This window comes from Colias croceus, chromosome Z (assembly GCF_905220415.1).
Source record: "Colias croceus chromosome Z, ilColCroc2.1".
Classification (NCBI taxonomy): domain Eukaryota; kingdom Metazoa; phylum Arthropoda; class Insecta; order Lepidoptera; family Pieridae; genus Colias; species Colias croceus.
The window spans coordinates 3,897,813-3,914,872 of NC_059568.1; the positions used below are offsets into that span (position 1 = coordinate 3,897,813).

Sequence of the window (17,060 nt, forward strand, 5' to 3'; positions counted from 1 at the left end):
TGATTCCATTACTCTAATAAAGTGGATAGAAATAATACTTAAAAGTTAAAAGTTATAGGTATTAAGCATTTTTAGTTTTAATACTCGATACCAATTTATCGTTATAAAAAGAATTATTGGCTTTCATAGCACAGGAAAGCCGTGAAGCCTAGAGGCGTGAAACTGACACAACTCTGTAGATTTAAATTTATTAATAAATATTTTTTTTAGTCCTTTTTCTGCACAATTCATAAAACTATATCTGTTTAAACACGGAACCATAAAACAGCTCTACAGAGGTCGTCCTGAAAAACAAGCAAGATTCAGTTCTTTGTTGTGGAAGCTTTGTTAATTACTATTACATAGAAAATGTATTTTAGTCGCAAACACGAATTATAAAACTGCATTAATGTGTAAATTTTCCCTTGTAACAATGCGGGTAAAATGGGAAGAGACAGGTAAAAGAACGCAAGAACGCAAGTTGTTTCCACAGAGTATAATAGTAGTACTAGTAAAGACCTCATTGTGAACTTTAATATTGATTTTCAGCACAATTTTCAGCCTTAGACCACTTAGACCGACTACCATAGACGCTAAAACAGTTGTTGAAAATATGAACTGCAGTTCTGAGCATTGAGTATAATATTGTAAGTTGTATATAAAACTCCAGAGTCCAGCTGATGATTTTTATGAAATACTTACTGCTCAGCCCGGTTCCGTTTGAATTGACGTTATTTTTAAATAATATATTTTTTCTAATTTTGATAAGTTAAGACGGTGACAATCTAACCAATGAAATATCATTGAAATTCAGTACTTATTGAATTATAATTAGTGTAGGCACCTAAAACAATTTTCATCTATAGATACTATAATGCTGAAGAGTTTGTTTGTTTGTTTGAACGCGCTAATCTCGGAAACTACTAGTCCGATTTGAAAAATTCTTTCGGTGTTAGATAGCCCATTTATCGAGGAGGCTATATAATATATAGCATGATGATAATTATTATCATCACGCTACAACCAACAGTAGTGGAGCCAAGGGGGTTAAACCGCGCGGAGCAGCTAGTAACATATACAATATACATATAAATAGATTTGTATATTGATTAATATCAAAATAATTAGTCTACATTCAATAGAAGCCAACAAAATGGTCAATTGATGATGAGAATGAAAACCGTTGCCAGTTATGTTTATATTGCCCGCGATTTAACGTGCTATGATTGTAGCGAACGGACATTATAATTCGGTTTACGGTCAACTTCGATATTTAGTTAAGCTTTGCAGCCAATGATTAACTAGATCAGTGTAAATCCTGTCTATAAACTGATGTGCTAGTTAACAATTGAAAATAATTAATTCCAACACCGTTTTTCAATAGGATAGGTAATTAATAAAATATATAATAATATTTCAAATTCTTTCAAAAGAAAGAACCTACAAATCTTAAACACATCGTATTTATTTAGGGTAGCTTTAGCATAGCCACAGCATAGCCTACTTAACTAGTTTCATTACTAATTGTTACCTAACTTAAAAAACATTCAATTTTAATCTTCTTTTGTCTTTGTGATTGTATTCTCAATATAGTACGTTCCAAAATCAAAACAAAACACGTAGACTACTAGTTAATGTCAATATCTATCACGCCCTAACTAACACGTCGTGTCAGAAACATAGACACACATAGATCCACGTTTCAGTGATGGTAGTCCATAGACAATATAAACACGTGCACGTAGTGGGTGTGATCCGATAAAAATATGCGCATTCTTTAGTAAAAGCGAAATATTGCACACGAGCTGAAAAGAATGAGGATAAAGACAGGTAGGAAAATTGTATGCATATGTTTTTCAGAGAATTGCTTAGAGGTATTCACTTCTGCACTGTCGGACGCATGTATTGTCTCTTGCGTTGGTTTTCAGCTAATGCCATTGTGAGGAAAGATTCGTGAGGGTTTTATTATGTATAATCTGGAATAAAGGATGCAAATTTTTCTACAGGCCGGAATCCTGTATTGGAATACCTTTAGTCTTTTGAGTTTTCTTTTATATTGGCTTGATTAATATCCGTGTTCATCTATCATGGAATACTAAAATATTAATTTCCATATCATTTAATTGAATACTAAAGGTATTTAATGGTTAAGTTTATTTTTTCTGTTTTAAGTGCACTTTGCCCTGTTTTTTATTACTTTTGCACTGCGTCTCCTTGTCTACCAGGTTGTCTGGAAGAGATCGTTTTCTGAGCGATAAGACTGCCTATTGTGCTATTTTATTTAATGTATTGTGTCCTTACTCTGTAGTTCACAATAAAGTATTTTTGTTTGTTTAAGAAGGCTTTAATTTTCCGCCGTTCGCATTTTTGTATTTTCTTATTTTATACAAACTTTTCCTAAAATAATAACAGCAGGAAATCAGGAATTGTAAAATTTGTTGCAATCAATCGTAATATTTAATAAACGTGCCAACATTTAGCAAAAAAATTCAAGAAACAACTTTTAATCGCGATGCATAAAAAGTAAATCCGATAAGAAACTCGTGTAACTGACGCAGATTTTCCTAATAACGTGATAAATTTTTAACAAGTTGCCTGTTCCGATCCGCGTGGCTTTTGCAAACTTCTCCGATACTAGTACTTTTTGTACCTATGTTAAAGCAAATTTTACGAGTTATTTATCTGTGCAATTTTATGTTACATTTGAATTGTTGATAAATAAAAAATATAAGTAGATACAGAATTCCCTTCTATATGCATGACTATATTCTTCTTTAATATTCTTCTGTTTGACTACATACTTGATTCATCTTCTTTAGAATCACAGTCTACATATCGGAACTTTTATATGTTTTATGATGAAATTCAAATTAAAGCCTTTATATTCTCGATATGCATATTAAAATAATTTGTTGTCCCTATTAATAAACATTAAAACTTAACGTAGGTAGTAGTAGTAGATAAGATATTAAGTGTAGGCGCATTTATTTTATTTATGGATAAAGTTTTTGTTTGTAAATAGTTTGAAACTACAAATTATTAAAGAAAGGAAATAATTTAAGATATCCCTTAAAGAACATTATTTGGTTACCTATGTGATAAATAATATTTGACACTCTATTATGTGCACACCTTGGCTAATTTACCTACTTTTCTTGCAACTACCTATAATGAACATAAAATTGATATTTAATTTCAATATTAACTTTCTTTGTAAATGTAAGACAAAATATTAAAAGAGAGAATAGAACGTTTCCTGTTTTTATTTTCACTCACAAGAAACACGTTATAAAGACTAATTAATGAATGCATTTTGTTTTATTTTTTAACACACAACAGGCAACAGCTCAATTTAAAATATGGAGTGCTCTTTGTCTAGGAAAGAATATAAAATATACCCAATAGATAATAGATTGTCATGTTAATTTTTTTCTTACGTTATTAGCCTTTGAAAGGCCATATAAGGTGAACAAGCCTGACCAACCCTATTAGCAGAAGTAATTTTATAATTAAAATTTAAAACGTCGCATAATATTTTTTTTCATAGAATCTTACCTAGATGTACATCTTTATCTTATTAGTTAACATTAATTGTTTGTTCCTTTTTTAACCGACTTCAAAAAAAAGGAGGAGGTTATCAATTCGGCCGGTATTTTTTTTTTTTTTTTTTTTTTTTTTATGTATGTACACCGATTACTCCGAGGTTTCTAAACCGATTTACGTGATTCTTTTTTTGTTCGATGCGGGATGGTGTCGAATTGGTCCCATAAAAATTTTATTCGGCTAGGCCTAGTAGTTTTTATTTTATGAGCATTTTTGTCTGTACTCGATGACTTAATTTCAATTTTCAATGTAGCAAGTAACTTTGATTCACTTCCCGGTAACCGATTGAGCTGAAATTTTGTATACGAATGTAAATTGGATAGCGATGAAACATTATCATGACATGAAGCTGATCTGATGATGGAATCGGAAGGTGGCCATAGGAACTCAGTAATATATTGACTCAACTTTATCGAGTTTGGGCTCGTTTGATTCGTGTTGAAAAATACACTAAAAAGTATTAAATAAAAATAACTGCGTTAAAAACAACCGACTTCAAAAACGGAAAAGTAAGAAATAAAAAAGATTTGATATTATTAATTACTACATATTATTTTTATGTGCTATTTATTAAATAGGTTTGAAGTCGGTGCCAAACACTAAGCACTTAGTATTAAGCCCATGCACCGACATCAAACCTTTTTAGTAAATAGCACATAAAAATAATATGTAGTAATTAATAATATCAAATCTTTTTTATTTCTTACTTTTCCGTTTTTGAAGTCGGTTGTTTTTAACGCAGTTATTTTTATTCTTTTCTTAATAACAAATTTCTTAAAAATAAGGTTCTTTTTTGGAAACCTTACCTACTAACTAATTATAAAAGCACCGATTTATTATTGATCCCTTACTCCCTACGGTAGCTTGTTTTCCTTACTATTTACACACGATTTCTCACTTCCAATAAACATAATCTTATGAACAAAACAAAACATTTTGAAATACATTTTCCAAGAGGAATATTAAGTTCACTTGATTCAGTTAAATTTCAGAGCATTCATGCTAGACAAGGTACGCCACAGGTTTCAGTTTGTAAGCACGCCTTACAATCGACTAGGTACCTGAATCATCCTGAATAGTCCTGAATGCTAGTCTTTGACTGCTTTGTCCGTTCGGATATTGCCTGTGAATTCCTCGAAGCTAATTTTGTTGAATATAAATAGTTTAATAGTGGATTTGGTAAAGTTTATGCGTAATACAAGTTCAGTGACTTTGATGTGTTAGGTTCTGTTTTAGTGCAAGGTTCTGCTTTACGTGCATTTTTATGGTTATTACATAATAGCCCTTTTTCGAAATTTGAAACGTTTAAACGTAAATGTTTTACTAAAGCGATTCAGTACCTGTAGTAATCTACGTAGTTCCTACGTGTTATCAATTTTAAAATGAATTCTGGGGTAATAAGCAAAATCATCTATGTATGTCTTAGTGTATATCATATCATTAAAAATTCGATTTATTTATCAACTTTGATGAAGGCTCTTCTAATCATGCTTTAATATTTCATATCTTTACCATATAATAGTTAACAGCTTACCTAACCTCGACTATTCTTCGATATACCTTACATTACACAGCGGTGATTAACTCAATTATTAATTAACAATGTGATCGTCGTACGTTGCTAAATTCGTAATTAGCACCATTATGATCACATTAGCCCAATGACGCACGGATTCTCTATAATTATCCATTGTCAAAGGATACACAATACCATAATACCATTACAGTCCATTTGACTTGCTTTCAAAGGGCCAACTCAGCCCCTTGTAGAACACTTCCTAATACATTGCACTGTATTAAGGATACGGGAGATGGCAAGAACAGGTCAAGCCTCCATCTGATTGGATTGCACGCCTTGTCTTATAATAATAGTACGATAGAGAGAAATTGGATATGTGATGCGGATTTAATATGTGCAGTAGGTTAGTATAATGTGCAGGCCGTACTACAATAGGGGGTCGCGGAAGAATTCTAATCAATACCCGCGGCCCCATCATTAAAGCGGCTCGACGGAACACAGTGGGGTTTTAGTCGGTAAGAATCCGACATAACCCACGGCTCCTTCCCCGGGGGCCGTGGGTATCTTTGGAAGATTTCCCCACTATAAAAAAAAGGCCGTACTACAATCTAATATATAAAAATCAATGCCACTTTTCGTTGTAATTCCATAACTCGAGAACGGCTGAACCGATTTCGATAATTCTTTTTTTATTATATTCCTTGAAGTACGAGGATGGTTCTTATGTAGAGAAAACGTTAATATGTACCACGGGCGAAGCCGGGGCGGACCGCTAGTATATTATATTATATTGCGATAATATAGCGATTTCTCACTAATAATATATCTTCGCACAGTAATGAACTAGATATATGCGTTGGTATAAACTAATGCTAATATTAAAATATTATACACTTCCTACAAAGAACATCCCCCTTTTCGAGAAATTGATGAAAATTCACTTAACCTAACGGTTACTACGAAGTTTCAGTCGTCTGTAGGTACTATTAAGTATTCCGTCGTAAAAGTACGGTTTTCAGAAAGTAAATCCTATAAGTCGGTAACTAATTACTTTTCTAAAGTACGTAGATAGAGATACTTTAGGTACTTTTCTATTCTCTGGAACTGAAAGTGGGAATTAAAATTACCTATCATTATCTATTAAGTTGGCTGTAACGAACCATCCTTTAAATTATATTATGATCTTCACTATCACTACATAGTATAAAACAAAGTCGCTTTCTCTGTCCCTATTTCCCTATGTCCCTTTGTATGCTCAAATCTTTAAAACTACGCAACGGATTTTGATGCGGTTTTTTTAAATAGATCTCTATTATTTGGAAGGTTTTGGTTTATTTATTATGTTTTAGACAAAGCGGGCGAAGCCGCGGGCGGTAAGCTAGTTCAAAATATGATGCACCTTCTCTGAATGACTTTGTTATCGATATGGTTTTCATTGGGACGATATTAATATCTACTTCTTGATATAAAATTTGAGCAGCTATTAATAATATGAGATTGTACATATTAAAAATATATTAAATTATCCAAAAAATTGATTTAACTTCCATAAGTTGTTATACGTTGATTCTCCCAAATTTATCACAAATAGCCATACCTATCAAAAAGACTAAAACCATTCTTGAAAGGGTTCGATCATACCAATTGCTAGCTTTCTGTTAAATACACCACAAATTGGAATTAACCTTCTGAAATCATTCGTTTTATCGCCACCAAACAACATTCTAGTACAAGTTAGCACGCTAAAAGCGAAATCTACCAACCTAAATTTAACAAACAACTAAATACGCCATTGAAAACATGAATAGTCTCATAATGACCGCAGTCCACTCTCATAGTATCTATACAGACAATTAAAGGAACAATGAATGCGCTGTTTGCTCAAACAATGGCAGCATTTGAACAAATAACCAGGGGCTATAGGACCGCGTGCCCCAGGGCCGTAGAGCCTGGGGGACCTTCGAGCCTTGGTAGAAGGAATCGAGTTATATTATCTCGATCGAACTGAACTTTCGACAATTTCTTTTATTTTCTTTTAATAAATATGTTTATGGCTTTTTAATAGAGGGAGTATATTAATTTGTTACTTGCCCCGGGGTTGATTACCCGGCGACGAAACTGCATTTGAAACGTACCAAAGGCGTACTAAGATTCGCCTAATATACAAGATAATTTGCATTGATTTGAAGCCACGTTGCAATAGAGAATAACCAATTAATTAGTACTAAATGGAGGTATTCCATGGTATTTGCCGAGTAATTACATAGTACAAATTGAAATTGCATCTAATCCGATTTCTAGTGAGCATGCAACGCTGCTATTGGTTTTTTATAAGGAATTTTTAATTAGACATTACTATATTGTCGTAAGTTGCATTGTAGTCCTTGGAGTGAGTATTTAGGAGGTTTCCGCCCGCGGCTTCGCCCGCGCAGTCAAAGAAAAACCCGCATAGTTCCCGTGAGATTTCCGGGATTGCGTCATTTTCCCGGGATAAAAAGTAGCCTATGTCCTTTCTCGGGTATCAAAAAATCTCCATTCCAAATTTCATGAAAATTGGTTCAGTAGTTTAGGCGTAATTGAGTAACAGACAGACAGAGTTTCGCATTTATAATATTAAGTATGGATAAGTATGGCTTGCAGATTTTTTTAATTTTCATAAGCCGTTCTGGTGGTTCGAATCGTTAAATTATTTTCGTGTTGGATAGCTTTGCGGCTATTGGCTATAAGTGGGCTATAACACCGCGCTACGGCCTACGGAGCGCAGCAGGAAAATACAATATAAGTAGGTGCAAAAGCGTGAAAAAATTACAATTAATAGCAGAAAATCTTGAAGAGGTCAGCTTGATTGTTTACTGAATTGATGGTGCATAGGTGGGTTGATAGTTATAGCAAAATAACAATTAATTATTAAGCTTAATAAACAATTGTTCTCAATTGATAATTGACTTGTTTGTAATTGGCTTAATTGTAACAACAAGCGTAAAGGCATATCCTGATGTCTGGACATAGTATTATTTCAATAATAATTAATTTCCAGACGCACTAATACGTGGGTGCAATTATTGCTTTATTTTTTTGGCCGTATACCTAAACAATTCAGCTGTTCCCATGCTTATTAATTAATTAATATCTATTACCACAAAGCATAGTCTGTTGGAACCAGTTGTTTCATTGGCGTTTATTTAACAAATAGGGAAATAACAGACATCGGTGTTATGACTGAGATATCCTTTGCCTTGCAAAGGACTGTCTGTACATTCAAAGGGCTGATTTAGTTATTCCCATAATATATACCTTTTTCATTTTCACGAATTACCATGTTAGTTCCTTTTTAACCGACTTCAAAAAAAAGGAGGAGGTTATCAATTCGGCCGGTATATTTTTTTTTTTATGTATGTACACCGATTACTCCGAGGTTTCTGAACCGATTTACGTGATTCTTTTTTTGTTCGATGCGGGATGGTGTCGAATTGGTCCCATAAAAATTTTTTTCGGATAGGCCCAGTAGTTTTTATTTTATGAGCATTTTTGTCTGTAGGTATTTGTAAATTTTGCAAGTGCAAGTTTGAAGTCGGTTGTTTTTAACGCAGTTATCACTTGTTATATTATAGACACAATTGTATAAATTTATATATACAGGGAGTACCTAATAGTTAAGTTGTGTACTGGCGATTATTCCGTAACTATTGCTTAATGCTTATTGCAGATATCAAAAAACTTTAAACTAACTAACTAACAATAGGTATCTAACTTTTAAAAATAAAACAATTAATATCTAAAAATTATTCCTTGATGTACGAAGTTGGTTCTTATGGAAAGAAAACATAAACATGTACCACGGGCGAAGCCGGGGCGAACGGGCGAAACGCTAATTATAAATTAAAAAGTCAATTAAAAAGTCTCTAATGTTTTTAGGGGGATATCTTTAAAGGATAATCTTAAAGTATTGATAAGACTATACTATCATGAAAATTACATAGGTAATTAAACCTTTTTCATTTTCTTTCCAAACACAATTGGAGCGACATAGACTATTTTGTTATTCCTCATCGACCTGGGTAAATCCGAAGCATATCGTTACTTTATAACCTGTAAAGTTATAAGTGTATGTGTAAGTATACCCCATGATATTATAAAGTATAAACCAATATACTCGACGCTTGCTAATTCGAGCATGAAAATACAAGGTTGATCGAGTTCGGATCCCAGAACATTGCAACGACTTCAAAACTAAACATCCTCTTGCATACGTCTAGTTAAAATTCACGCTACGGCAGATTGCGGTCTAATTAAATGATAAAATGTTATAACACTTGAGCAATGTTTGTTAGCTTGTTCGTTTAATATTCAAGACATTCATGATTCATTCCTTCGACAAAAGGAGGAGGTTCTCAATTCAACTGTATCGTTTAGGTAGGTTATGTTACCTCAGAACTTTAAACTGGGTAAATTATTTACTGATTTTTATTGATTTTATTTTATTTAAAGTGCCTTCCACTCTTTCCCATTTACATTTTATTACCCAATTCTGACTATTTGAAGACGGTTTCGTTTTCTGTTAAAAATAATTATATTATATGTAACGTATATTAATATTGCCGCTTATTTCTTACGTGGGCGTATACAATAGTTTGCGAAGGTATTGTACAGGTATTTTCGCAACAAGTGGTCATTGTAGAAGCGGAGCGATATATTTTTGGATGAATAGGATTGTTTAGTTGAGTGACTGCTAAATTGGCGATAAGAGAGGAAAACGTGATAAACTATTCCACGCTTGGATGCATCTTGATATAGCTTTATCACTTTTTCAATACAATAAATCACGCATACAACTATCTAGAAAAAAATGGTTAAATCCTTAGAGTAAAACCCTATTGTGGTGTCTCGTGTGGGAGGATCCGAGGGACTCTTTCATGATTCATCCCCAAATAGCACTGAGGGTCCAATTGTCATTAACAATTGGCATTCATCAACAGCTTTTTAAATCAGAAACATTTTTTTGGAAATCTTACGTATAGAGACACCAACGGGGAAGGAGCCGTGGGTTATGTCTATTAAAACCTCAATATGTTCCGTCGAACCGCTAGGCCGCAGGTTTTGGATGGATTTCTTCCGTGACCTAAATCAGAAACCTAGGTATACGTTGGTGATGCTGAATTTCAAACTCCGATACAGTTATTTTTGATAAACACAAAATTATATACAACACTCATTAATCAAGCTTAATTTAATTTTAACTACATATTGAAATACTATAAAATAGCATGTCCAACAACATAGTTTTGTTAGGAAATGAGATCTGTTAAATTAAACACGAATTTATTGAGCATGTTATTTATTTATAGTTCGTTATATGCAGTAATCTGATTAGTGACTAATTAGATATAACGTACAATAGTATTACGGGGTATTTCACACAAACAATGGTCACAATGAACGTATTCGTGCCGCAATTCATTCGCATTTCGCATACTAAACAATAAAATTAAATGTTAAATAACAGCACGTATTTTCAGTTAACTATGAATATCACTATTGCTTTCAACAATATTCTACTTACACATAGTAATAAATAACTAAACATAACAAAGTCTTTCGCAGTTATTTAAATAACATTTAAGCTTAATTATTATTTATTAAAAAAGAAGAATGTCACATACGAATTAAATATATTTAAAATTATACAAAACCAGATTATTTAATATATTTGATAATAACGATGGACGCTTAGCACCTCTAAATATGTATACCTACATATTTCAATACATCAAGATTAATTCCCAAGGGAAGTTCTGAAGACTCTTTGGTTGTTCTTGGTCGGCACTCTGGAAACCTGCCCATGACAGATATTGCTTTGGAGGTTACCTAATATCAAATAACGAGGAGCATTATTTAATCTATTAATTGGACATTACCAATCTTTGAACTAAAACCAATACCTATGGAGAATGGAGACGTAATTTGAATTTGATAAGGTGATAGGGTGATAGAGAAAGCATAATGTATCTAAAAATTGATGATTGCAAACTAAACCTAATTTATTGTATAGAAAATTGAGTTAAGTTGTATTAATCGTTTTATTAGAGACAGCCTCTTTTTTATCTTATAATTATGACAAGCCGGGAATTAACCAGGACAAATTATATCGTCCCTATAACTTATGAACACCTAGCTTTATGTTTAATCTACGCTGTGCACGGTCAAAGAATAAATATTCACGGTGGAGACAAAACCATAGATAAGAAAACCTAATGGTGTATTTTAACATAATTAGGCGCGTGTTTCACCCATCCCGGTGGTGGTTGAGGCACTGGCACCCACTCCTTGACATGCGCTGGACTCCACATATGTTTCCATACAGCTACATAGACCTTCTTCTCTTGCCAGGTTTTCACCCATCGCGGGCGCCATACTAACCTCTTCTTCCAGAAACCGTGAAGACTTGGTGGTGAATAGTGGTAGTGCGATGAGCGGTCGCTGTAAAAAATATTATTATTTATTAGTGCAAATCAGATATTGATTATGTACCTGCTTAGTGGGCGGGGTACAGAAAAAACTGTCAAAGTTATATTTAACGAATTAAATACAGTAGATAATAATAGTACTAACTATTACTAGTCTTTTTGTTGGATTTTTTATCTAATCTCCAAATAAACTGACAGAACAATGTATGTACCTATACCTCTAACAATTAATATGATATTTTGTTGTAAATTTTGTATTAGGTACTGTGGTAACTACATAGTCAATATTAATTGCAACGGCTTATTAAATCCCCTGCTGGCCCTGCTAAATCGAGAAACGATCCATATGAACGTAGAATTTCCCACGTCCGCCTTTGTCTTGTAACCATATTCATTAAACATTTCAGACTTTATTAAACAAGCAGTTTAAAATATATACACAGCGATTTCATTTAATTCAACATAAACGTCCCCATTTACGTTGTTTCAATGCTTTTACAACATTAGAACCTCGAAAACTAGGAACATGAAATTTCCAACATGCCAGCTAAAATGCAATTTAATGTTTCCATAAGCCTGCTTATTGGAATGTTACTTTAACCAAGTTATTTAGATTTTAGAATTCCTAGTACCTAACTGTTCCAAACTTTATTAAAGATTACGTACACATGTTCAAACTTCAAGCAGTCATTAATAAAAAAATGTTATTTAGTATCCCAATGGCCAATATACCCTGATATAAATAACCTCTTTTTCAATAAATCTGTTTTAAATACCTTCGTCTTAATTTGTATGTTAATAGGACTGAAGTTAAAACAATTGAAAGCTTACAATTACCGGCGGATAATATTTCTCATATTATATGGAACGATAGCTTGTCATAATTAACAAGGCTTGGGAAATACGGGAATTCGTAAATAAATATTTTACTTGCCCGGAAATTAAGGAACTTAAAGAATTATTTGCGAATGAAATAACCTACATGGCGGAATTACCGATCATTTTATTCAATGAAATTTTCGGAAGATGATTTAACATGATTTTTATTCAACCCAATTAAGTTTAATTAATAATTAGCTGTGCCACACGGTTTCACTCGCAGACAAATATCCTATAGGTAATGTGTTGTTTTGATACAGTACATAAGCTACGTATCATCAAAACTTTGACGAGACTTTTTGTATTTGAAAGGCACTAGCTTCCATGTGGTCCCATTCAAATGAGGACATTAATTAGAATGCGGTTAAGTTTTTGTTAGTTTTTTTTTTTGTCACACTTACATTGGGGTATTTATTGTTGTGGTGATTGTGTCGGATTTTTCAACTTCCTTTGCCTGTGTCTCCTGACCAAAAGTACCGCTCACCAGAAACAATCCAAGAAGAAACTGTGAAATAATAATTTAAAATTGTATTTGGTAATTATTATTGAATACTAATAATTACCTATATAGTCTACAGAGTTTACCTCAGATTTTGGTTATTAAAAAAATTACACTGGAGTAATGCATCTTTCTCTTTATAATTTAGTGGATATATCATTCAGTTAGGGGAAAATATCGTTGATTGCTTATTGATAGCTGCCCCGGCAGACGTTGTTCTGCCCTATTGCCTCTTTTTCATGCTTTCTCTCGTGATGTAGTTTAATTATTATCCATAATTGTTATAAAATAACACTTATGTGTCGATAAACTGAGAATTTTAAATGATAAATTAATATATTTCAATATTATTTTATGATACATGGACATACAAAAAATATTCATATTCGCAATAATTTTGAGAATAGGTACAATTATGTATTTACGAATACAATTGTTTAATTCCCTTTATTAAAACTTTTCAGTGAAATAAACGTACATTTACCACTAGTTGGTACTGTAGCGGAATCTCACAATACAATATAGGTATTATTATAAAGGTCGTTTTCCAACTGGTTTAAATGGAAAAATAACTGCATACTCAGAATATAATTATATGTAGGTACGACAACAAAAAGCGAATGGACCTTTATTTTGCTGTCTTTATGCGTTTACTAAAATTGTATGTTATTCTCAGGCTTGTGCCAACTTACAGACTAATACCACCTACTTCAATTGAACTAGATACCTATTGCAAAAATATGAAAAATAAAATATTCTTTTCTGAGAAGAAAAATGAAAAATTCTTTACTCCACGTTTAATTATGCTCAGATGATCTCGATTGAAAAATTCCAGTCATATTGTTGAAGCTTCTTATAAAATGTAATTTTTAACAAAAACTAGAACAAAACAAGTGACAACTGCGTTAAAAACAACCGACTTCAAACTTGCACTTGCAACATTTATTTACAAATAGGTACAGACAAAAATGCTCATAAAATAAAAACTACTGGGCCTATCCGAATAAAATTTTAAATTTTTATGGGACCAATTTGACACCATCTCGCATCGAACAAAATAAGAATCACGTAACTAAATCGGTTCAGACACCTCGGAGTAATCGGTGTACATACATTTTTTGAAGTCGGTTAATTACATTAATAATTTAATTATTAGCGTTTTAATTAGTATCCTATTGAAGAATAGTAGAGGGATAAGTATTAGATTTATTATAAATTCGTATCCTTTATTTGCAGACTTTCTGCTAGAAGTCTGATCAAGGACAGAAAATATTATAATCAAGATCATACAACACAAACATAAAAAATGAATCATAGAATCTCACAATCCTATTTCATTCATATCAATATCCAAAGGGACAAAAGATCCGACATTCGCAGAAAACGTGCTCAAACACCAACACCAACTTTAGCCGCTAAAGTTTAAAAATTGGAAAATAACTTTTGACCCTCTGACTCGAAACAGAAAAATATTATCGATTATACACCAGCAATGCTGGACATCACTCATATCAAATCAGATGCGGTCAAAACTAATTTAGTTAACAACATTTATTATACAAAATGTGGTACTATTGTTACACTAATTGACACTTAATTACACAGTTTTACACACTAACCAGGATTCGCGCACACATTATGAAGGTACTTATAAATTGCACCAGCAAGTGTGATAGATGACGTCGGAACTGATGATACATGTGACGATTAAAGCCTTTTATAGGTGTCCTCTATTTGGCGCGAAGCCAGGGCTTCTCAATTTTACTTCCGTTTTGTATTCCTTACAAGAACAACTCTGACTGATAAGGGCGATAAAAAACGAAGCAATTGTGTACGGAATTTAAAAATACTTTCGTTTTAAACTAAATTGGACTAATTTCTATAATAATTTAATCAAGGAATAAGACAATTATCTCAATAATAATATGTTTTATTTAAAGCAAATTTAAAAGAAATTCTTAGTTAAATATTTTATAAAATTTAACAGTTGTTTTGTAGACTTCTAGAATAATCTCTAAATTAATTTACTACATATAATACCTACATATATTATAAGATGGTATATAATATGAAAAAAACAGTTTTTTAATTAAAACCGCGAAGATGTGGAACTCCCTACCGCCAGCCGTGTTTCTCGATAGATACAATTTGGATCTATTCAAGGCCAAAGTGAATAGGCTTTACCTTACTGATCAGGCATGCTAACCCGAAAGACCGCATCTGCACTTAACATCAGGTGAGATGGCGGTCAAATGCCTGAGCAGTGTGTTTAAAAAAAATGTTATTTATTAAATTACATTTCTTCCGCTACGAAATTCGGAACTGCTAGTGGATTTTATTTTGTAAACATTTAAAATTACTATGAATTAAAATATCATGATACCAACGTCCAACAGGAATGTTATTGTAACGAGAAATTCTGCGAATAAAACATTTTGTGGCCAATTTTGTTTTTCTTGTTTTCATATTGCATAGCAAATATACAAAAAAAGCAACCTTGATAATTAATAAGCATAATGAATATCTTTGTAAAATTTCATTACATTTATCGTTATAAATTAATAAATGTAAACACTATTTATTTTCTTATTTCACATTACTTACCATAGAATAATAGACTTGTTATCTGTGACGTTACTATTATTTCTTATAATATAAAAATTGGTTGTCTGTAAAGTCGCTTTACTGACGATAGTTGAACGTGACAACGTCCGATTGTGCTTCTTTGTCGCTCGTTCCGCGCTATCGCTCGCACTTCAATCCTTAACATGGAACGCCTCAGATGAGTCAGAGCGAGGTAACGCCGCATGAGTCATGTTTTTTCGTGCGTGCAGCCGGCTTTATCGAATTATAAGACGTTGTCACGTCAAAAATACTAATTAAATAATCTAATATATTTAATCTACTATAATAAGTTTCTAAATCTCTATACATACCGTACTGAGTGTCTTTGCTTTGTACCTAATCTAAGGAGAGATCATAAATTTTTCATTTTTTAGGAAAAATGTAGGGGCCACCGGGCCGCAGTTTGTAAACCTATGTCTAAATTAGGAATTGCTTACATATACATCATCAAACGCCATCGTCCATAATAAACAACCTCGTACAGCATGCTTGCCATGCTATAACCTCCATAAAAAATACTGTATGCCAAATGATACCCTGTTTCCGGAACATTATAGCTTACATTGGGTTACATTAGTAAAGCATGGGATGCATAACAAATTTTGATAAAACAATAGCGCTAAAATCGCGTAACTATTAAGTAATAAATACATCGCACGTCGCTTTTAGGTAACAGGGAAAGTAGGGAAGCATTGCGTAATGCATTCAATCGATCATAAGTAATATTTTTTTTTATATTATTAAAACTTTTAACTCAAACAATTGTGTAGTACCTACTTTCCACAGTATTATAATATGCTATAATCTGTATTTATATTTCCAAAAAAAATATAGTTGAATTGAGAACTATTTTTGAAGTCGGTTGAAAACTGATGTAAACAGTGGGCAGATAGTTAGAACTTCGACGTATAATAACAAGTACCTAATTAATGAAAAATAATAATTAATTACGAAGGGCGATTATTGGCTTGTTTGCTCTTAGTTGTTTGTAATAACAAACCTACACATATCCTGTTGTCTGGAATCTAAATAAGAAATTGTTATAAATAATAATTATTTCTTTTACAGTATCTTTTTCCTTTTTTTAGGGGTAATACCCTCATTAGCTCATACATACATACTACATACATATTGAAGATACATCATTGAAGCAAATTAACACAAGGAGCACACGCCGGTGTCTCGTGTTTTGGTGTAAATTTCAATTTAGAAATCGGATACCTCCCCATAATCATGTCAATCAAAAACACCACCCCTAAGCCAATTTTTCCGACGATATGAGAGCGATCAATGTCAAATATTCTGGGATATTGGTGTTATCGTAACATATTTTGGAAAATCACCAGCAATTATAGCTTATAATATGTATAACTTTACTTTTTTAGCAAGTTGGTTGTCTTTCCATAGTATAATAATATATTTAATTAGTCCATAATTGCTACGTATTCAACAAAAACCTGCGTTCATTTTCATTACTTCCTTGTAAGTTGTA

The 17,060-nt window shown here is 32.5% G+C and overlaps 1 protein-coding gene across 1 annotated transcript; it reads right to left on the bottom strand.

Moving 5' to 3' along the window:
- Positions 1-10,772: 10,772 nt before the first annotated feature.
- Positions 10,773-14,625, bottom strand: LOC123705209. The gene is made up of 3 exons (XM_045653900.1): positions 14,563-14,625; positions 12,846-12,949; positions 10,773-11,578 (listed from the first exon to the last, which is right to left on the bottom strand). Exons 1-3 carry the CDS (start codon positions 14,578-14,580, stop codon positions 11,350-11,352), a joined length of 351 nt encoding a protein of 116 aa, XP_045509856.1. The 5' UTR covers positions 14,581-14,625; the 3' UTR covers positions 10,773-11,349.
- Positions 14,626-17,060: the final 2,435 nt, after the last annotated feature.

Coding starts and splice junctions, on each gene's coding strand:
- LOC123705209 (XM_045653900.1), bottom strand. Junction 11,579..12,845: donor ACAACAATAAATACCCCAAT/GTAAGTGTGACA, acceptor TATTTTTTACAG/CGACCGCTCATCGCACTACC.